We start from the raw sequence: 14354 nt of genomic DNA on the forward strand, positions 1-14354 counted from the left end.
ATGCCACTCGGTCTTGAAAACAGAAGCAGCACTGGTTTGTGGGCACATCCTAGATATGACTTCACCTATAGGCGAGTCCCTCACTTGTGAATCAGGTACAGTGATCCTTGATGGATAACAGATTAGTTTTTGAGACTGGGTGAAGAGCAGGATTACCTCCACACAGCAACTGAAGGCAAGAGTGCACTGCTCTGGATCAGACAACCAGCTGTGACCAGCCCCTACTAAATGGTAACTCATTCAACTCATCTAATAACAGCAGCGGTCTTTGAACACTTCAAACCATTCCAGACACATAGTCGCAAGGGACATGTGTGGGTGAGTAAGAGATGAGCAAAGTCACATGTGATGAGGAAGTCTCGGCTCTTAATAGGATATGCCAAAACCAACATAGCAGTTATAGGGCTTTTTTTGTATTATTGATAACATTAAGTTGGAAAAGCTGAGAACTAGCTCCAAGGAAGAGGGAAGTCAACCTTATCGCTGAAAGCAATTTTTACCTGTTTCATCAAAACTTTCATATGGTGGGTGCTGCCTCTGCAGTATGCTTCCAGGATCAGGCCAAACCTCAAGGCAACTGCAGGAACATGCATTTCTGACCTAAGAGAAGAAGGGAGGTTAAAGCAATTGTGACTCACTGCAGTGACTGACTAATTCTCCCATTCATGCCAGCACAAGGCGGGGGCGGGGGGGGGGGGGAAGAGGAGAGTGCAGAATATTAGCTTTATATATATACATAGATAAGTTTTATAGATATGCATGAATAATAAATATATTAAATATATATACTATATATATTAACTTCATATTAGTTATATATATATAAGTATCTTTACATACGTATATAAGCTTTATATATATTAGTCTTTCTATGTACTGGGGAGGGGGAAGAAAAAAAAAAATGCACCCACCCCAGAAGATGATATAGCAAAACCATTGCTTGAAGTGATGAGACATCCTTCTGGATGACTAAATTGCTAACCGCTCCTTTGAGAACATTACTTCAGGAGCAAGGACAGTTCGGAGCCTATAGCCCAGAACTGGCAGGTGGCCACAGGTGTCCAAAGTAAATTTCAACTCACAGGCATGTGTGTATATATATATAAAAAACTCTGAAAACAAAACCTAATCCAAACACCATCACCACAACAAAATTAAAAAGTAACAAGCAAACAAAGATTTTGTGTCCTTCTGGAGTAATCCTTATTCAGCCTCCCAACATAAAAAGCTACAGCTCCTGGCTTTTGGTGGTGACAAGGATATCCCACCAATGCTCTGATGAAAGACACTAGCCGATGGGACAGCCTTTAAATAAATACCCCGGCATGTATACATACAGACATGCTTGCTACCTCACTCCACAGAGCAATGAGGAAACCAGTAACTGCTGGTTTCACTTGATCACTAAAAAGCCCAAAACATTTGCTCTTTACCTCAGGTGCCAGAAGAGGAAGTGGCCGATCTTGCGGTTGGATAGCGCCCTGTCCAGCAGGAACTTGGTTAATTCACAGTCTAAGTAGGATTCATACTTAAGCACCTGGACAAGCTGTAGCAGGTATTGGAACACATCATGATCTCTGTGGACAGAATGGAAAAAGACAAGACAAATTTATCTTTACTGCAACAAATGTACTTGCAAAACCTGTAAAGACAAGACTGTCAGATTGCTTGCAGTCCCCTCAGCAGCACTAAACGTAAATAGAAAGGGGCTCTGCATATCCCTTGTGGATAGCACTTACGTCAGCTTCTTTAATGAGTTGATAGCAAAGGAGCCAACGTAACGGTCAGGAAAGCTAAAATCCAGCAGCTCCAAGGCATTCAGGACAGGCAACTCTGGCCAGGTTTGAAGCAGAGAAATCATCTGTAAGGGGGGGGAAAGGAAAAAAAGCAAAAAAAGGAACAAGTTTTTTATGACAATGGGTATAAATCTAAAATTCTACTGATGGAAAAGCAGCTCTTTGAGGGCTGTGTCACTATTTATAGATGCCTCAGAGCAAGTTTGCAGACACCAGGTCAAAAAACATCAGTTCAAATTTTCTAGCAAGGCTGACAGGTGGAGCCACCTAAGTCCACGGCAGAGTTGTATTTGCTGTACCACAATTAGCGTAATGAGCAATTTGGAAAAAGCACTTTTCTGCAGCCTAATAATGTAGACTAGAAAGGGCCATTTAGAAGGTCCTGTCAAAGCTCCTGAAGTAAGGAGGAATGAGCAGCACCAACACCAGCCCTAATGGATGTCTGCCGCTTGGTGGAAGAGATTCACTGACCCCCTCAGGTAGCTTGTGCTGGTCTCTATCAGTTAAGACTATACAATCTAGATCCTATTTCTGCCGTGGAATTAAACAGATTTTTTTTTTTCTTGCCTCCAGTTTCAAGAGGGAATAAGCGAGACTCTGTTGGTCAGTAATGAGTCTGGGACAGTGCACAGAGCTGAACAGAGCCCAGAAGAACCTAACCTCAACTCAGCTGGGTACCACGCAGCGTACGTGCACAGTGACCAGTTGAGAACAGAAAATATTCCTCAGCCTCAGTGATGTCAAACCTACCTTCACAGGGCCACTGTGAAACATCCCTTGCTAAGCTGCCTCCCAAACATAACACAGGAACATAGATAGATACCAGGAGATGGATCAAAAAGGGAGCCCTGGCTGCCAACCCCAGCACTCTCACCTGGGCAACATCTTCATGCTTGTTCCACTTGGTGATGATAAGCAGCTTTGCCAAAGCCTGTGGGTACTGGTCACGGATATCATATCTCATCTTCCACACCAAGTCTTTCTCATGCTCATATAGTTCAGTGTGGCTCCTCCGTTCCAGTATCTCCTTCAGTTGCAGCTTCTGCTCATGGGAATCACAGGAAAGAGCATACCCAGGGCTCAGTCTCAACCCAGAGAACTTGCTCAGCCCAGAGAAACCTTGCAGGACTAGGGCATGACCCAGTTTGGGGGGAAAAAAGCTGGCTAGGGGTAACACGGAAACATGTAACTTGGCCTGTGAGATCAGGCTTGCACATAGCCTGCATGTAGCTGAAAAACTGTTGCCAGAAGACTCACCTCCTCAGGATCTTCTGGTGCAGCACGGGGTTGTTCTCCATTCCTCCCCAACTCCAGCAGCTAGGATGCAAACAAAGAGACTGAGAAAGGCTCCTCATTCCCTCTGTACTTCTAGTTCACCACCACTTCAGGCCATTACAGCTCAGTCACTTGCCACCTCTGGGGAAGGGAATCACACCTGTCACAGCCCAAGGGTAGGTCACATCCTCGGCAGGACCACCCTGCTCAGAGGTGTAACCTAACTGCCCATAGAGCCTCGTCCCTGGCAGTAATAAGAATGAAGGGACGAGCCCTTTCCCCGAAAAGGGCACATCCGCACACCCCATAGCCTGTGAACATGAGCCCTTCCAGATTCTTAGCACTGCCATGCGCTTGCCAAGCAGACAGCACCACCCAAGCCATGCTGCCCACGGGCACAATCCATTGAAGCTTCTGAGCCAGAGCATGCATCGTGGGGCAGCATGCGTCTATGTCCCTGGCACAGCAGATCTCCTTTCTTTCTTCTACTACTTGAAGAGTCCGGCCAGTTGCAGGGACGGATGAAAAATCCCCATACCACACAGCATGTCAACACTGTGCTGAAAGGGAAGGAGCTTCTACTTTCACCCGTTTCCCCTCTACTCCTCTTCCTTCCTACAGAGCCTAATGCCACCTAACGGCGGCTCAGTTAAACTCATTTTTTACACAAATGCTCACCTACGAAAGCAGCTTTACCTCAGTAATTCACAGCTTGGAAAAGTATTCACTCAGAAGTCCATTAGTTAAGTAAAAAAGTCAAATTTTCAATTAATATTATCTATTAATCAAGTTTGCTTGTATCCAGTCCCTGTTCCTGGCACCAGCAAAGCTAGGGAATTTCTGTGCCTCCCCAAAAAAGCATCTGTGTCTCCTACCTGCTCAAACGACGGGTAATACACAGGATGTGATGCAACGCTGGGGAAGCAGATGACCAAGGCTGCTGCGCTTTCTGTGTTGGGGTTGCACTGTACCGTGCCCATGGGGTTCAGAAGTTCCCCTTTCTCATCTGAAAAGCAAAGCACATAAACCCATGAACCCAAATGTTCTGAAGCTTTGGTCCAGAAAGCAGAGAACAGACTGCTTCCAGCTCCATCCCTGGACACCACCTGGCCCTGGGCAGCTCACTGCATTTTCTTGACTTCTCAGAAGCGAAGTATACATGACATCTTTAGGACAACAGCAACCTCTTACACCATCCATGCAGTACCAAGTAAAACAAGGCCTTCACCTCGGCAGGGCTCTAGATGCTGTCGCAATATAGAGCGGTAATTGTACTGGGTCTGCTAGTCTGAACTATTACGGCCCCTCCTACAACTACTGGACCACAAAGCAGAATGCTGCAGGGCTCCTGTCTTTGTGGTGGAGGCTGAAGATGCAAAACAGTGCAGTAGCTCTATCACCTGACATACCTGGAAAGGAGGACCACATGTGCAAGCAGCACTCCCCTGTTTTCAGCTGGTCTTTATAGTCAAAGAGCATGACGTTCACCCAGGCAATCGGGCAGTCCTGCAAAGCAAAGGAAGCAGCTCACTTGGGTGCTACAACTGCAAAAGCTGGATGAAGGGATGAGAAGAGCTAAGAACAAAGTGAGATATCCCCATGCAAAGCCAAGCCCTCACAACAGCCAGAAATAAGGATTTATATAATCTTGATCTTTTCCAAGTCTGCAAATTGCTACAGGCATGTAACTTCCCATTCCAGAGTATGTAGGCACCCCCTCGCCAAAGAGTTGCTGTGAAGAATATACCACCCTAGGCAGCCATGCCTGTCTGCTTACCTTTTAAGTTCTCCTAAAATCAGAGTACAAGATGGCATCAAATTCAGATATTTGCCAAAACCTGGGGTCTTTTGTGTAGTGCTGCACACAACTATGCCTAAAACTTCATCACTCAATATTTTGCACTGCTGAAGAGTGCCTAAGTCTCCAGTAAGCCCTTGCAACTCTACACTGGGTATTTGAAGGAGCTGTGACACACATACTTTAACACTCCACAGTCTGAGGGGAAGAACAACCACCTTGATTTTGAAGCAGGCAACACAGCACAACTTGAAAAAACTAGGCAAAGAACACTAGATATATCTGATAATGGGAAGAAAAGGTTTGGCTCCTTTGTACAATAATAAAACCTACCTATAGAAATCCAACTTTATGTTGCCAGTGCCATACCCCCCCACTCCCCCGCTCTCTCCCCACCCCCCAGCCCCACCCCCGAATAAAACCCACAAATCCAACCCAGTCAGACAAGCCAGTCTTAATCTGGAGGCGGGAAACTCCAGCAAGTAAAGCAATTGGGACACAGCCAAGAGAGAGAATCCATCTCCCTGCTCTAACCCAGCTCCCTGCCACCAGAGCAGACAGACATATTCCACAAATGACCTAAGATTTCCTGCAGTCAGGTTCCCCAAATGGAACAGTTTACTTCATACGACAGTTTGAGCAACACCAGCATTTCACTCAGCTGTTCAGAAAACACCAAGGCTTAAGCACATGCTAGCACATAGACCGACTTGCAAAGAGATCACAAGGCAAAAATTCTAGTGAGACGCACCCATGATATTTGAAGGGAACCACAGCAAGACATCTTGTTCACTGAGACATTCTACAGGACGGATCAGGCTTACCCCGAAGGTACACCAAAGGACTTGGTGGAAGTAGCAAAGTCAGCATTCTCCTCTAACGCGACAAAATTAATCGCTTCCAAGTGGCCTCTCGCAAAGCTTTGAGTTGATTTAATTAGACTAAGTATCTTCAGTAAAATCCCATTTGAGACATCAGCTTCTAGATCATAAAGAAAGGCCAAACAACCGCCCCCACCAGCAATAACCTTTTCTAACAGAGTAAATGACATCACAGCGCAGCACCTGCCAAAATGCAAGATTTTTGGTGGATAAAGTCCAGCAAAGCAACGATTCAGCACTGTAAGGACAGAAATATCTCCTGCATGACTTAGAGATGAAAGCCAACCCTCTGGGCGACACTAACCCTCTGACTCATCCCAGCCAGTCCACAAACGTGCCAGTTTTTGTGGTTGTAAATGATTTAGTCCCACTTATCTGCTCTGGACAGTCTGCACAGACAAACAACTTGCATGTAATTAACCTCTGAGTACTGTAAGCAAAGCAAGCAAAAAAATTATTTATCAAAAACAAAAATCAGCTGCACTCTGACTGTAACTTCCTCTTACCAATCGTTTTAAATGAGATCTGAGCACCTCATTCAGAGCTGCAGCTGACCATGTGGGAAAATCCATTTCTGCAGAGCTCAGCTCCAGCAAATACTGTGATTTTATATTAAGAGCTCACCAGAATCTATTCACCTCTCACCAGTACCAGAACACACATGAACAAGATCCTCTTAACATCTCGGCTAACCAGGGTGGTTTTGTTTTGTCAATCAGAATAGGAAGATTTCCTTCTGACTGCTTCAAAACTGAAAATTATTCCAGTGTGACCACAAAAATGCAGCCTGTGGATGAATCAGATATTCTGTTCAACAAAAGCCTCCAGCAGGAGTTGGAGTTCTGCTATTCTTAAGCAAAAAAGACAATAAAAAGGTTGATCCTGGTCCTGGTCTCAAAATGTTTCCTGTCTGAAGTCTCCAACCCAGAAACAGGTCCACACAAGCAGGACTCATGGGCTGCTTGTTGCTCCCCAGACATCAGTGCTCTGTAACCCTGAGAACCCTATTGATATCAACACAACAAAGCTCAGTGAACTTCCCAGCAGTGAAAAGGAGTTAGCAGAACTGAGACCAAAATCTTCTGTGATCACATTTATCAGTCTCTCATTTCTCTCCACTCTACTAAAAGAGAGGATTAGTCATGCTATCTTTACAGCACAGTAACAGTGCTTTTGTGGCTGCAAAAACTGTCATTTGCAGAGGAACAAATGCATTTGTTGCCCATAAAGAACACTCTTCACATGCAAAGAGCTAGAGGCATCTTGCTTAAGTTACAACACTGGGAAACCAGCAATTCAGTTACAGGCTGCACTGAGACCTGCTTTTAGTTACTGAATTATGAGCGGGCTAGAAGTTTTGGAGTAGAGGTGAAGAAACTGAGAAATATCACTACATGTCCCATTCAGAAGCTCAATACAAGAGCTTCCAAAGTGATTCCTGTCCCCAGTTTGCTGCGCCTGAACAGCAACCTTGAAGATTCTGCACTTCCATTTTACCTCACCTAAAGCTTTGCTGTAACCAGTGTTTACATTCCCCATTTTCTTCCCCCTTCTCAGCTGTTACTTTGCTACATGGGGGATTTGCATGAAAAACCTTACTAGAAAGAAGATGCAACACAGAAGATGGTTTAACCTCAACTACAAAACAAGGAAGTTGCAGAACAGCAAAACAGGGACATTAATATACATGATTCCTCTGTGTGTGCATTCAGATGCTGGGTATGTTTCTTAATGGTCTTTCTGGATAAGAAATTACATTTAAACAACCTTTCCTACAGGCAGCCACTCATCAGTTTCCTGTTCCTGTTGAAGAAGTTACTGGTCATCAATCTGTAAGCTCTTATTAATAAAGTCTTCTTCTGAAAGCAATGGGCATGTAGCTCAGAACAGTGTCCTGTGCCCTCCAGCGCTGGTAAGCCTCACTCAGTCCCACACTGGCTTTACTTACAGCTTTCTTGGACTTCTTCTTGGTGGAACGTGCCTTCTTTGCCTTCTCGATGACAGCATAGAGGGCAAAGCAGAGCCGTGCCATACGGGGAAGATCACAGATGTTAATATCAAAATCCAGCCTCTGCTTCCACACTGGTTCTGAGCATACATTCACTTCAGAGCTTGACACTGTCTTACACAGCATCTCATTGCCATGAAAGAGACCTGCCTGCACCACCAGCTGAGGGAAGGAGAAACAGGAGAATACCATGAATCCAGAGGGACTTGTTTACTGAAGACACGCGATTAGAAGAGGAACAGGACAGGGCATCTGTTCCCCTGAGCAGGGTGCCCTTACTTCTGTCTCTTCCCCAATTCTCTGACACATGCAAAAAGCAAAAAAGCTGCAAAAGCTCAGGAACCTATCACGCCGAAAGAGCAGGGCAGACACCAAGAGCTGGGCAAGTGCTTATGCCAGGCACATCAGCACCACAGGAGAAGGGCACGTGCAAGCAGCTGTGCCTGCAGTGCAGCACGCTGAGCTGTCTGCGGGTGCTAATCTGCCTGCAGACCTGCACTCCTCTTGCCCGATCACTGTACAGCTGATAGGCCAAGCTCATCCCCAACTTCACCTCTTGTTACAGCATTGCTGGCTTGTCTCAATTACAGGAGTCCTCAACAGGAGGAGCTCCCTGCAAATGATGGGGCGCTGGGCAGAAGAAATAACTATTTAATTGCCTGTTTCTTTATAAAGCGCTTTGCCCTGCAGAACACCTGTGTATGTGATATATTCTTGCCCTGCTTCCTCCCTTTCCCAAAGGGCAGCCATTCCCCACCTCCTCCTTCACCTGCTCCCCCTTCGTGGCAATCCCCTTGCAAATCCCAGGGCTTTGCTGCATAATACGTCCTGTCTTAACTTTACCAGTCACCACCTCTCCCATCGCTCTCCCTTCCAGAGCCCAATTTCCCCTCCTCTGCTTTCTGCAGACTTCCCTGCCCCTCCACATCGCTGTCAAGCAACAGATACTAGCACAGGGCAGCAGCTCTGTTTGCTCCTCAGAAATTTTTGCAGTGGAGTGTTTTTAAGAACACATCGCTGGGCTGCTGGCTCGCAAGTTCCCTTCCCCTTCCTGTTGTGCTGCAGTTTAGAAACTGGCCAAAGGCTGAATGAAGCAGAATGGAGGATCACGTGAGATCAAGTTGTCAGCCCCTGCTTTCTCACCACACAAGCAAGACAGATGCAACTGGGAAAGTCAAAACACAAAACCAAAACCCCAAAGTGAGTCAGTACCTACCTTCATTCTCTCATCTGCATTGACCTTGCTGCCTTGCACCAGCTCAATGTAGAAAGACTGCTCTAAGGACCAGAGAGAGCTGTAGTTTGGCTAGAAAGAGAAAAGGGTTCCAATCAGAAATAGATGCAACCAAGACTCCTCAAGCCAGTGCTAGACTTCATCTCTCATTGCATGCTTATTGCTCCAACAGAACAGAGCATTGCATTGCAGGTGGGAGCTTTAGGGCTGTGACAATCAGGGAAGTTGTGGAGGAAGCTGGAAGGCTGATTGGCAATTCCCAGCTCTCAGACCCTCGCCAGGAACCTGTCCTGAGGGAGGCAGGGAGAACCAGCTACTGTTCCCAGAGAAGATCAGCATCTCCATCAATGGATGAGTTGAGGGTGACCCCACTGGGTCACTGTCCCCTCTTTTACCTTTTTCTTAGGAAGCGGGGGAGGCTTGGGAGTTGTCTTTGGGGGGCTGGCAATACAATTGGTTTGCTCGTCTCTCATGGCAATGATAGCGGAGGAGTGTACCATCGTCAGGTGGGGTGTCAGGCCTCGGTGGAGGCAGCTGCGAATGTACTGCAAAGAGAGGATAAAGTCAGCACAGATGAAACGGACCAGGTTGGCAAGAGCAGTCAAGCAGATCACAACTGGCTGAAGCAGAAAGAGGTGGAAGGAGTAAGAAAAGGACACAGCAACAATCCAAATTCAGTTTTAATGTATCTCCTCTTGCTTTATAAACCTGCCAGTCACTGCCAGACCTGAGAACATGAAGTGCCTTTTACAGCCGGCATTTCATCGACTGGCTCAAGTGGCTGCATTCAGGGAAAAAACCGAGAAGGATTCAGCGCTCCCAACAGCAGTTTGCCCTGCCAGGCCAACACAGGATACGGGATTACTTGCCCAACTTTCAGGAGGAGAACCCCCAGCCCACCATGCAATCAAGACGACAGACACTTCCAGAACCATAGTCTATAAATGCATTTACACAGTACTTGGAACCCGGGGACAGGCTTTGAGCACGAGCCCTCAAAACACAAGGATCTGTTAGGTTTCCAGAAGTATCCCTTGCCCTAAGTAGCATCCAGGTCTTGCCACTGATTTGTTGCGTTCCTGTAAACAGCACTGCCTCCTGGATGGAGGATAACACGTCTCAATCCACCCTCCCAGCAAGAGCAGGCCATATGGGAACAGACTCATTGATAAAGCAAGACACAAGGCTCACCTGGAACTGGTACAGGGGGTAGTTCCCATAGAGATATTCACATTTCCCATTCACCTGCAGGGTATAGTCCTCTGGCTTCTCCACTGTCTCATGGCGGAAGACAGTAGCCTGCTTCTTGATAGCATAGCTCATTAACGTGATGGGGAACTCCTTTGGGGAGATCTGGAAAGTGAAGCTCTCCTGCAATCCCAACAACACAGCACACACTGTCAAATACCAGCAAAGGGCTGAAATCAGCACAAGGAGCAGCATTAGCTCAGCAGATAGGCAACAACATTCCTGTTGCTGACAGTAAAGAGAAGGCTAGGAAGGCAGAATTACCCACCCCAACATACACACACTAGCAAATAAGTAGGGGTGTTTGCCAAATTAGGCAGGAGCGCAAGCGCAAGGCTGGGAATCAGGAACTTCAAGGCCAGTTTAAGCAGAATCACCAGTTCATGTGGTTGCTAGTCACTAAAAATCTTCCCACTGCCATTCCACCAGCCAGGCAGAGTGTGGCTAGGGACACCATGCTCAAACACCCTGCTCTGGAAGGCCCTTGTCCCATGGGGGTGGCTCCTGCCTTCATGCCCCGGCACAACATGCAAAAATAACATTAACCAAGGGTAGCAGGCAAGAACAAGGGCCCATAGGCAACACAGACCAATGCCTGCAAGCAGCGTAATGCTGAGCATGAGTTGAGCAGACTCTTGGGCTTCAAAACGACAGGCACATATTGGATTCCGTGGTCCTCTCCTACCCCAAACCAAAAAGCTTTCCACCACATGTACATGCAGCAACCTCAGCTACCAGCTAACCATTGACCCAACGCATGTTCAGGAAGGGGAACAGCTCCCTTGGTTGGAGGCTCAGAGTCTCCCTCCCAACCATCTCCACAGGCAAAGGAATCTGGAGAATGAAGATGGAACACTGAACACATGGCAACACTGTCCACGCATATGTTATTCTGTCTCCAAATGCCCAAAGGTCCCCAAAGGGAAAGCACAAACCAGTTAAACATTGTCACAGAAAGGTTTGTGCTTTACCCCGCCAGACTGAAACTTGATGTTGACAAAAATGTTCTTGGTGGAGATATGTAGAGAGCCAGTCCCAAGGCCCTTGGCCATGGGCTCCAGCTGCAAGGGAAAGTTGTACTCCATCCAAGCTGCCCAGCTGAGCTGCTGCCGCTTTGCTGCTCTCTCCTCACAGAACTGGCACATTTTGGTGCGGAAATCATTCACCTCCGGATCCTGCACAGAGTCGAATTCATGCAAACCTAAGTGCAGAGTAAGAGAGAAAGGCTAAATAAGCGCCCGCACCCAATGGGGCAAATGAGCCTTTGATAACCAAGTGTCTGTGAAACACTCTTCCCAAACACATGCTTAATATTTGGCCAAAAGGAGAAGAGTCAGCCAAGCTACTAGCAATTGTTTATTGTTACTATGTACAATTGCACCAACTCAATTACTATAGCCCCTGCCAGCAGGAAAGATGGTCTGCACACACGCTGCTCTCCCTTTACCAGGTCCACCAGAGACCAAGCTTTCTAACTCTGTCACTGGCACAGGCAGGGCTCCACCACCATTCCATACGTAGCAAGGCTGCCTGGGACAGCCTGTGCTTCACCTACAGCCGACATCCCTGCCACACTCCTGGCCAGACCAGCAACGGGGAAACTAACCTTTTCCAATGAGCAGGCTGATCTGGGAGTTAATAACCTTCTTGACCCTGTCTCCTTCTCGAGCCACGAGCCGCAGTACTGGTAAGAAGGGCTGGATGTCACAAAGACGCCGCTGCTCATCCTCCAGCTCTTGCTGTTCCGCTGTCTGGTTGATGCACGTGAAGACGTATGCTTCGGGGTCACTGAGCATGTGGTACAGTGGCTCATATTGAGCATGTTTCCACACCACCTGGGCCAGACCAACAGCAGGGTGAGAGGACAGCTGCGCTGCCAGAACCTCACGTTCTCTTCCTGCCGCCCCACAGCCCCGCTCTCCCGAGGTACGCCACGTAGCAAAGGCAACGCTCAGCCAAACCTGCTCACGGCATTCCCACGCCTGCAGTCGCAGGCAGCTTTTCAGCCAGGTCTGGTGGCTCCAGCTCCTGCTGAACTGCTGGGTAGATTCATTTCTACATGCCATTAACTGACTTCCTTTTTTCATGCTTGACATTTGTTTCGGGCAAAGTAAATCCCTCAGCCTGGGTATTTACGTAGCCCCCACCTGAACACCTCACCTAAGTACTGGCTGACTGCCAGCCTTGTGAAACAGAGGTATTACTCCCACAAGAAGCAAAATTCGGTTAAGAAACCTGCCCCCAGTAACACGAAATTTGTGACAAGAGCCAAGAACTTCTCCCAAGTCTTCTCAACACTACCCAGTTCCCAAAGATCCTTTGCTCCCAAGTGCATGGCACTTGCACACGACTGTTCGCAACCCATTTCTTCCCTCTCACCCTAAGCGCCTGCTACAGCAGACAAAACCCTGGGCCTCCAGTCTGACCCAGTGTGCCCACTGGCTGTAAAACACAGAGCTGTAACCTCACAGCTAGAAACAATCAGCTCTACTTACAGTTTTTTTGGTTGGGTTTGTGTGGTTTTTTTCATCTGAAAATTGCAGCATGAGAAACCTTGGAATAATCTGGCACTGTGCTTCTGTCCCTTGTGATCTGTGACTCATCTAGGCCAGGTTGCTACTGCAGAGAAAACCTTTTCTGCTGTTTTCCTTCACTCTCCCCTAACCCTTCTTCTGGCCAGGGAAATAAGGAAGCAGCTACACTTTGTTTACACAGGGCTTCACTACAGCATTTTATTTCCCAAATGAAGCACTAAGAAAAATCCTTTAGTTACCATTTCAAATTTTCAGTATTCAATTTCTGTGAGGCAAGGGAAGGCTGGGATGGTATCCTGATTGCTTTGAGTCAGTCCAGCATTCGTATTTGACTGTTTGGGGGTGACTACTGCTTGCACATGCATACACAAGAGCTTTCATAATGAAAAAATCCAGCATGGGGACTGGCTGGCTCAGATGAGCAGTAACTAAACATACAACGCACAAGCCCTGTGTGGCCGATTCAAATCTGCCCTCACTCCTGAAGTTACTCTTATTCTCATCCCGAGGTTGAGCAAGTACCCAGAGAATGGCACCACCTGGCACCCTGTGGCAGTCTTAGTGGCTAGACATGGGTTTAGTGGCCTGCAGAGGCTGTCACAAAGGAGGGGCTCTCACAGCGAGTTACCAGGAACTGCCTCAGAGCAATGCAGAAGAAACCCAACTTGCACCGAGTTAAGATCCAACACATTTCCCCAGGTGTTCCCCAGAACAGAGTCCTCATCCCTAGAGACTGCGGATAAGACTGTGGAACAAGGCTGTTACCTGCTTGATGGTGCCCAAGCTGGCATTGCAGGACACAGAAAGGTTTAAGTATATGCCTGTGGGCAGCAGAAAGTCCACCTGGATGTTTTGATTTTCCCCCTTGGCCCAGAATTCCGTAGGGCAGTAAATGCCTGGTGGCATCCTGCTCACTTCTTAGCTACCACCTGCAAGAAAACGGGAAAAAGTCTGTTGCTGTTCACTACGTGATATCTCCTCAGATCTGTGCTGGGCTCTGTGGGAAGTTAATGTGCAAAAGAACCCAAAGAAAGGAAGGGTAGTGTATCCTCATAGGTCAGGAATATATGCAGCTTAGTCAGATTTCCAGTTCAAAGCCTTTAAGCCACAGAGGCGTCCTTGCTATAGCATTTGCTTCTATCTCAATGCAACCCTTTCTGAATCTCTTCTAGACTGGGATTAACATCTACATTTGACACACAAAAATATTAATAATCTTCACTTGAGAACAAAAGCATTTGTCCCGATAGCTCATTTATGACCAAGCAGCCAACAAAACCAGTAAGTCCCTACCCCTTGTTTTGTAAGGCAATCCTCAGGCCACATGCTCCAAGCTCCACTTTGTTTTTCCAGCGCTCAGTTCCAGTCTGCAAGAGGGAAAAAGAGATGTTGTCAGTTCTGAGTATGCACGCATTTTTATACACACAGATAAATAATACTCCACTGTATATCCCCCTCCCCAAGGAAAAATGAAACCTAAGGCTCAGAAAATCAAAATAAGTTTGTTAATTCCATCTGCATCCTTTCACTTGGTAGGGCTCTACAATTTATTCTCAGTACACCCAAAGAATGCAAAGAAG

The 14354-nt window shown here is 47.0% G+C and overlaps 1 protein-coding gene across 10 annotated transcripts in view; it reads right to left on the reverse strand.

Moving 5' to 3' along the window:
* PIK3CD (phosphatidylinositol-4,5-bisphosphate 3-kinase catalytic subunit delta) overlaps positions 1-14354 on the reverse strand; it is a 58709-nt gene that overhangs the window by 10689 nt on the left and 33666 nt on the right. For all 10 annotated transcript variants that reach the window (XM_080377925.1, XM_080377922.1, XM_080377921.1 and 7 more), the window contains 15 exons: positions 14068-14141; positions 13540-13703; positions 11847-12075; positions 11212-11441; positions 10184-10363; positions 9388-9537; positions 8975-9064; positions 7699-7920; positions 4481-4577; positions 3947-4077; positions 3054-3113; positions 2671-2838; positions 1740-1861; positions 1434-1577; positions 501-600 (listed from right to left, as the gene is read on the reverse strand). In XM_080377925.1, coding sequence (XP_080234051.1) covers positions 501-600; positions 1434-1577; positions 1740-1861; positions 2671-2838; positions 3054-3113; positions 3947-4077; positions 4481-4577; positions 7699-7920; positions 8975-9064; positions 9388-9537; positions 10184-10363; positions 11212-11441; positions 11847-12075; positions 13540-13680 — 2064 coding nt within the window. In that variant the 5' untranslated portion in view covers positions 13681-13703; positions 14068-14141. The remainder of the gene's footprint in view (positions 1-500; positions 601-1433; positions 1578-1739; positions 1862-2670; positions 2839-3053; positions 3114-3946; positions 4078-4480; positions 4578-7698; positions 7921-8974; positions 9065-9387; positions 9538-10183; positions 10364-11211; positions 11442-11846; positions 12076-13539; positions 13704-14067; positions 14142-14354) is intronic.

The sequence above is a fragment of the Falco punctatus genome (genome assembly GCF_963210335.1).
Source record: "Falco punctatus genome assembly, chromosome: 3".
Lineage (NCBI taxonomy): Eukaryota > Metazoa > Chordata > Aves > Falconiformes > Falconidae > Falco > Falco punctatus.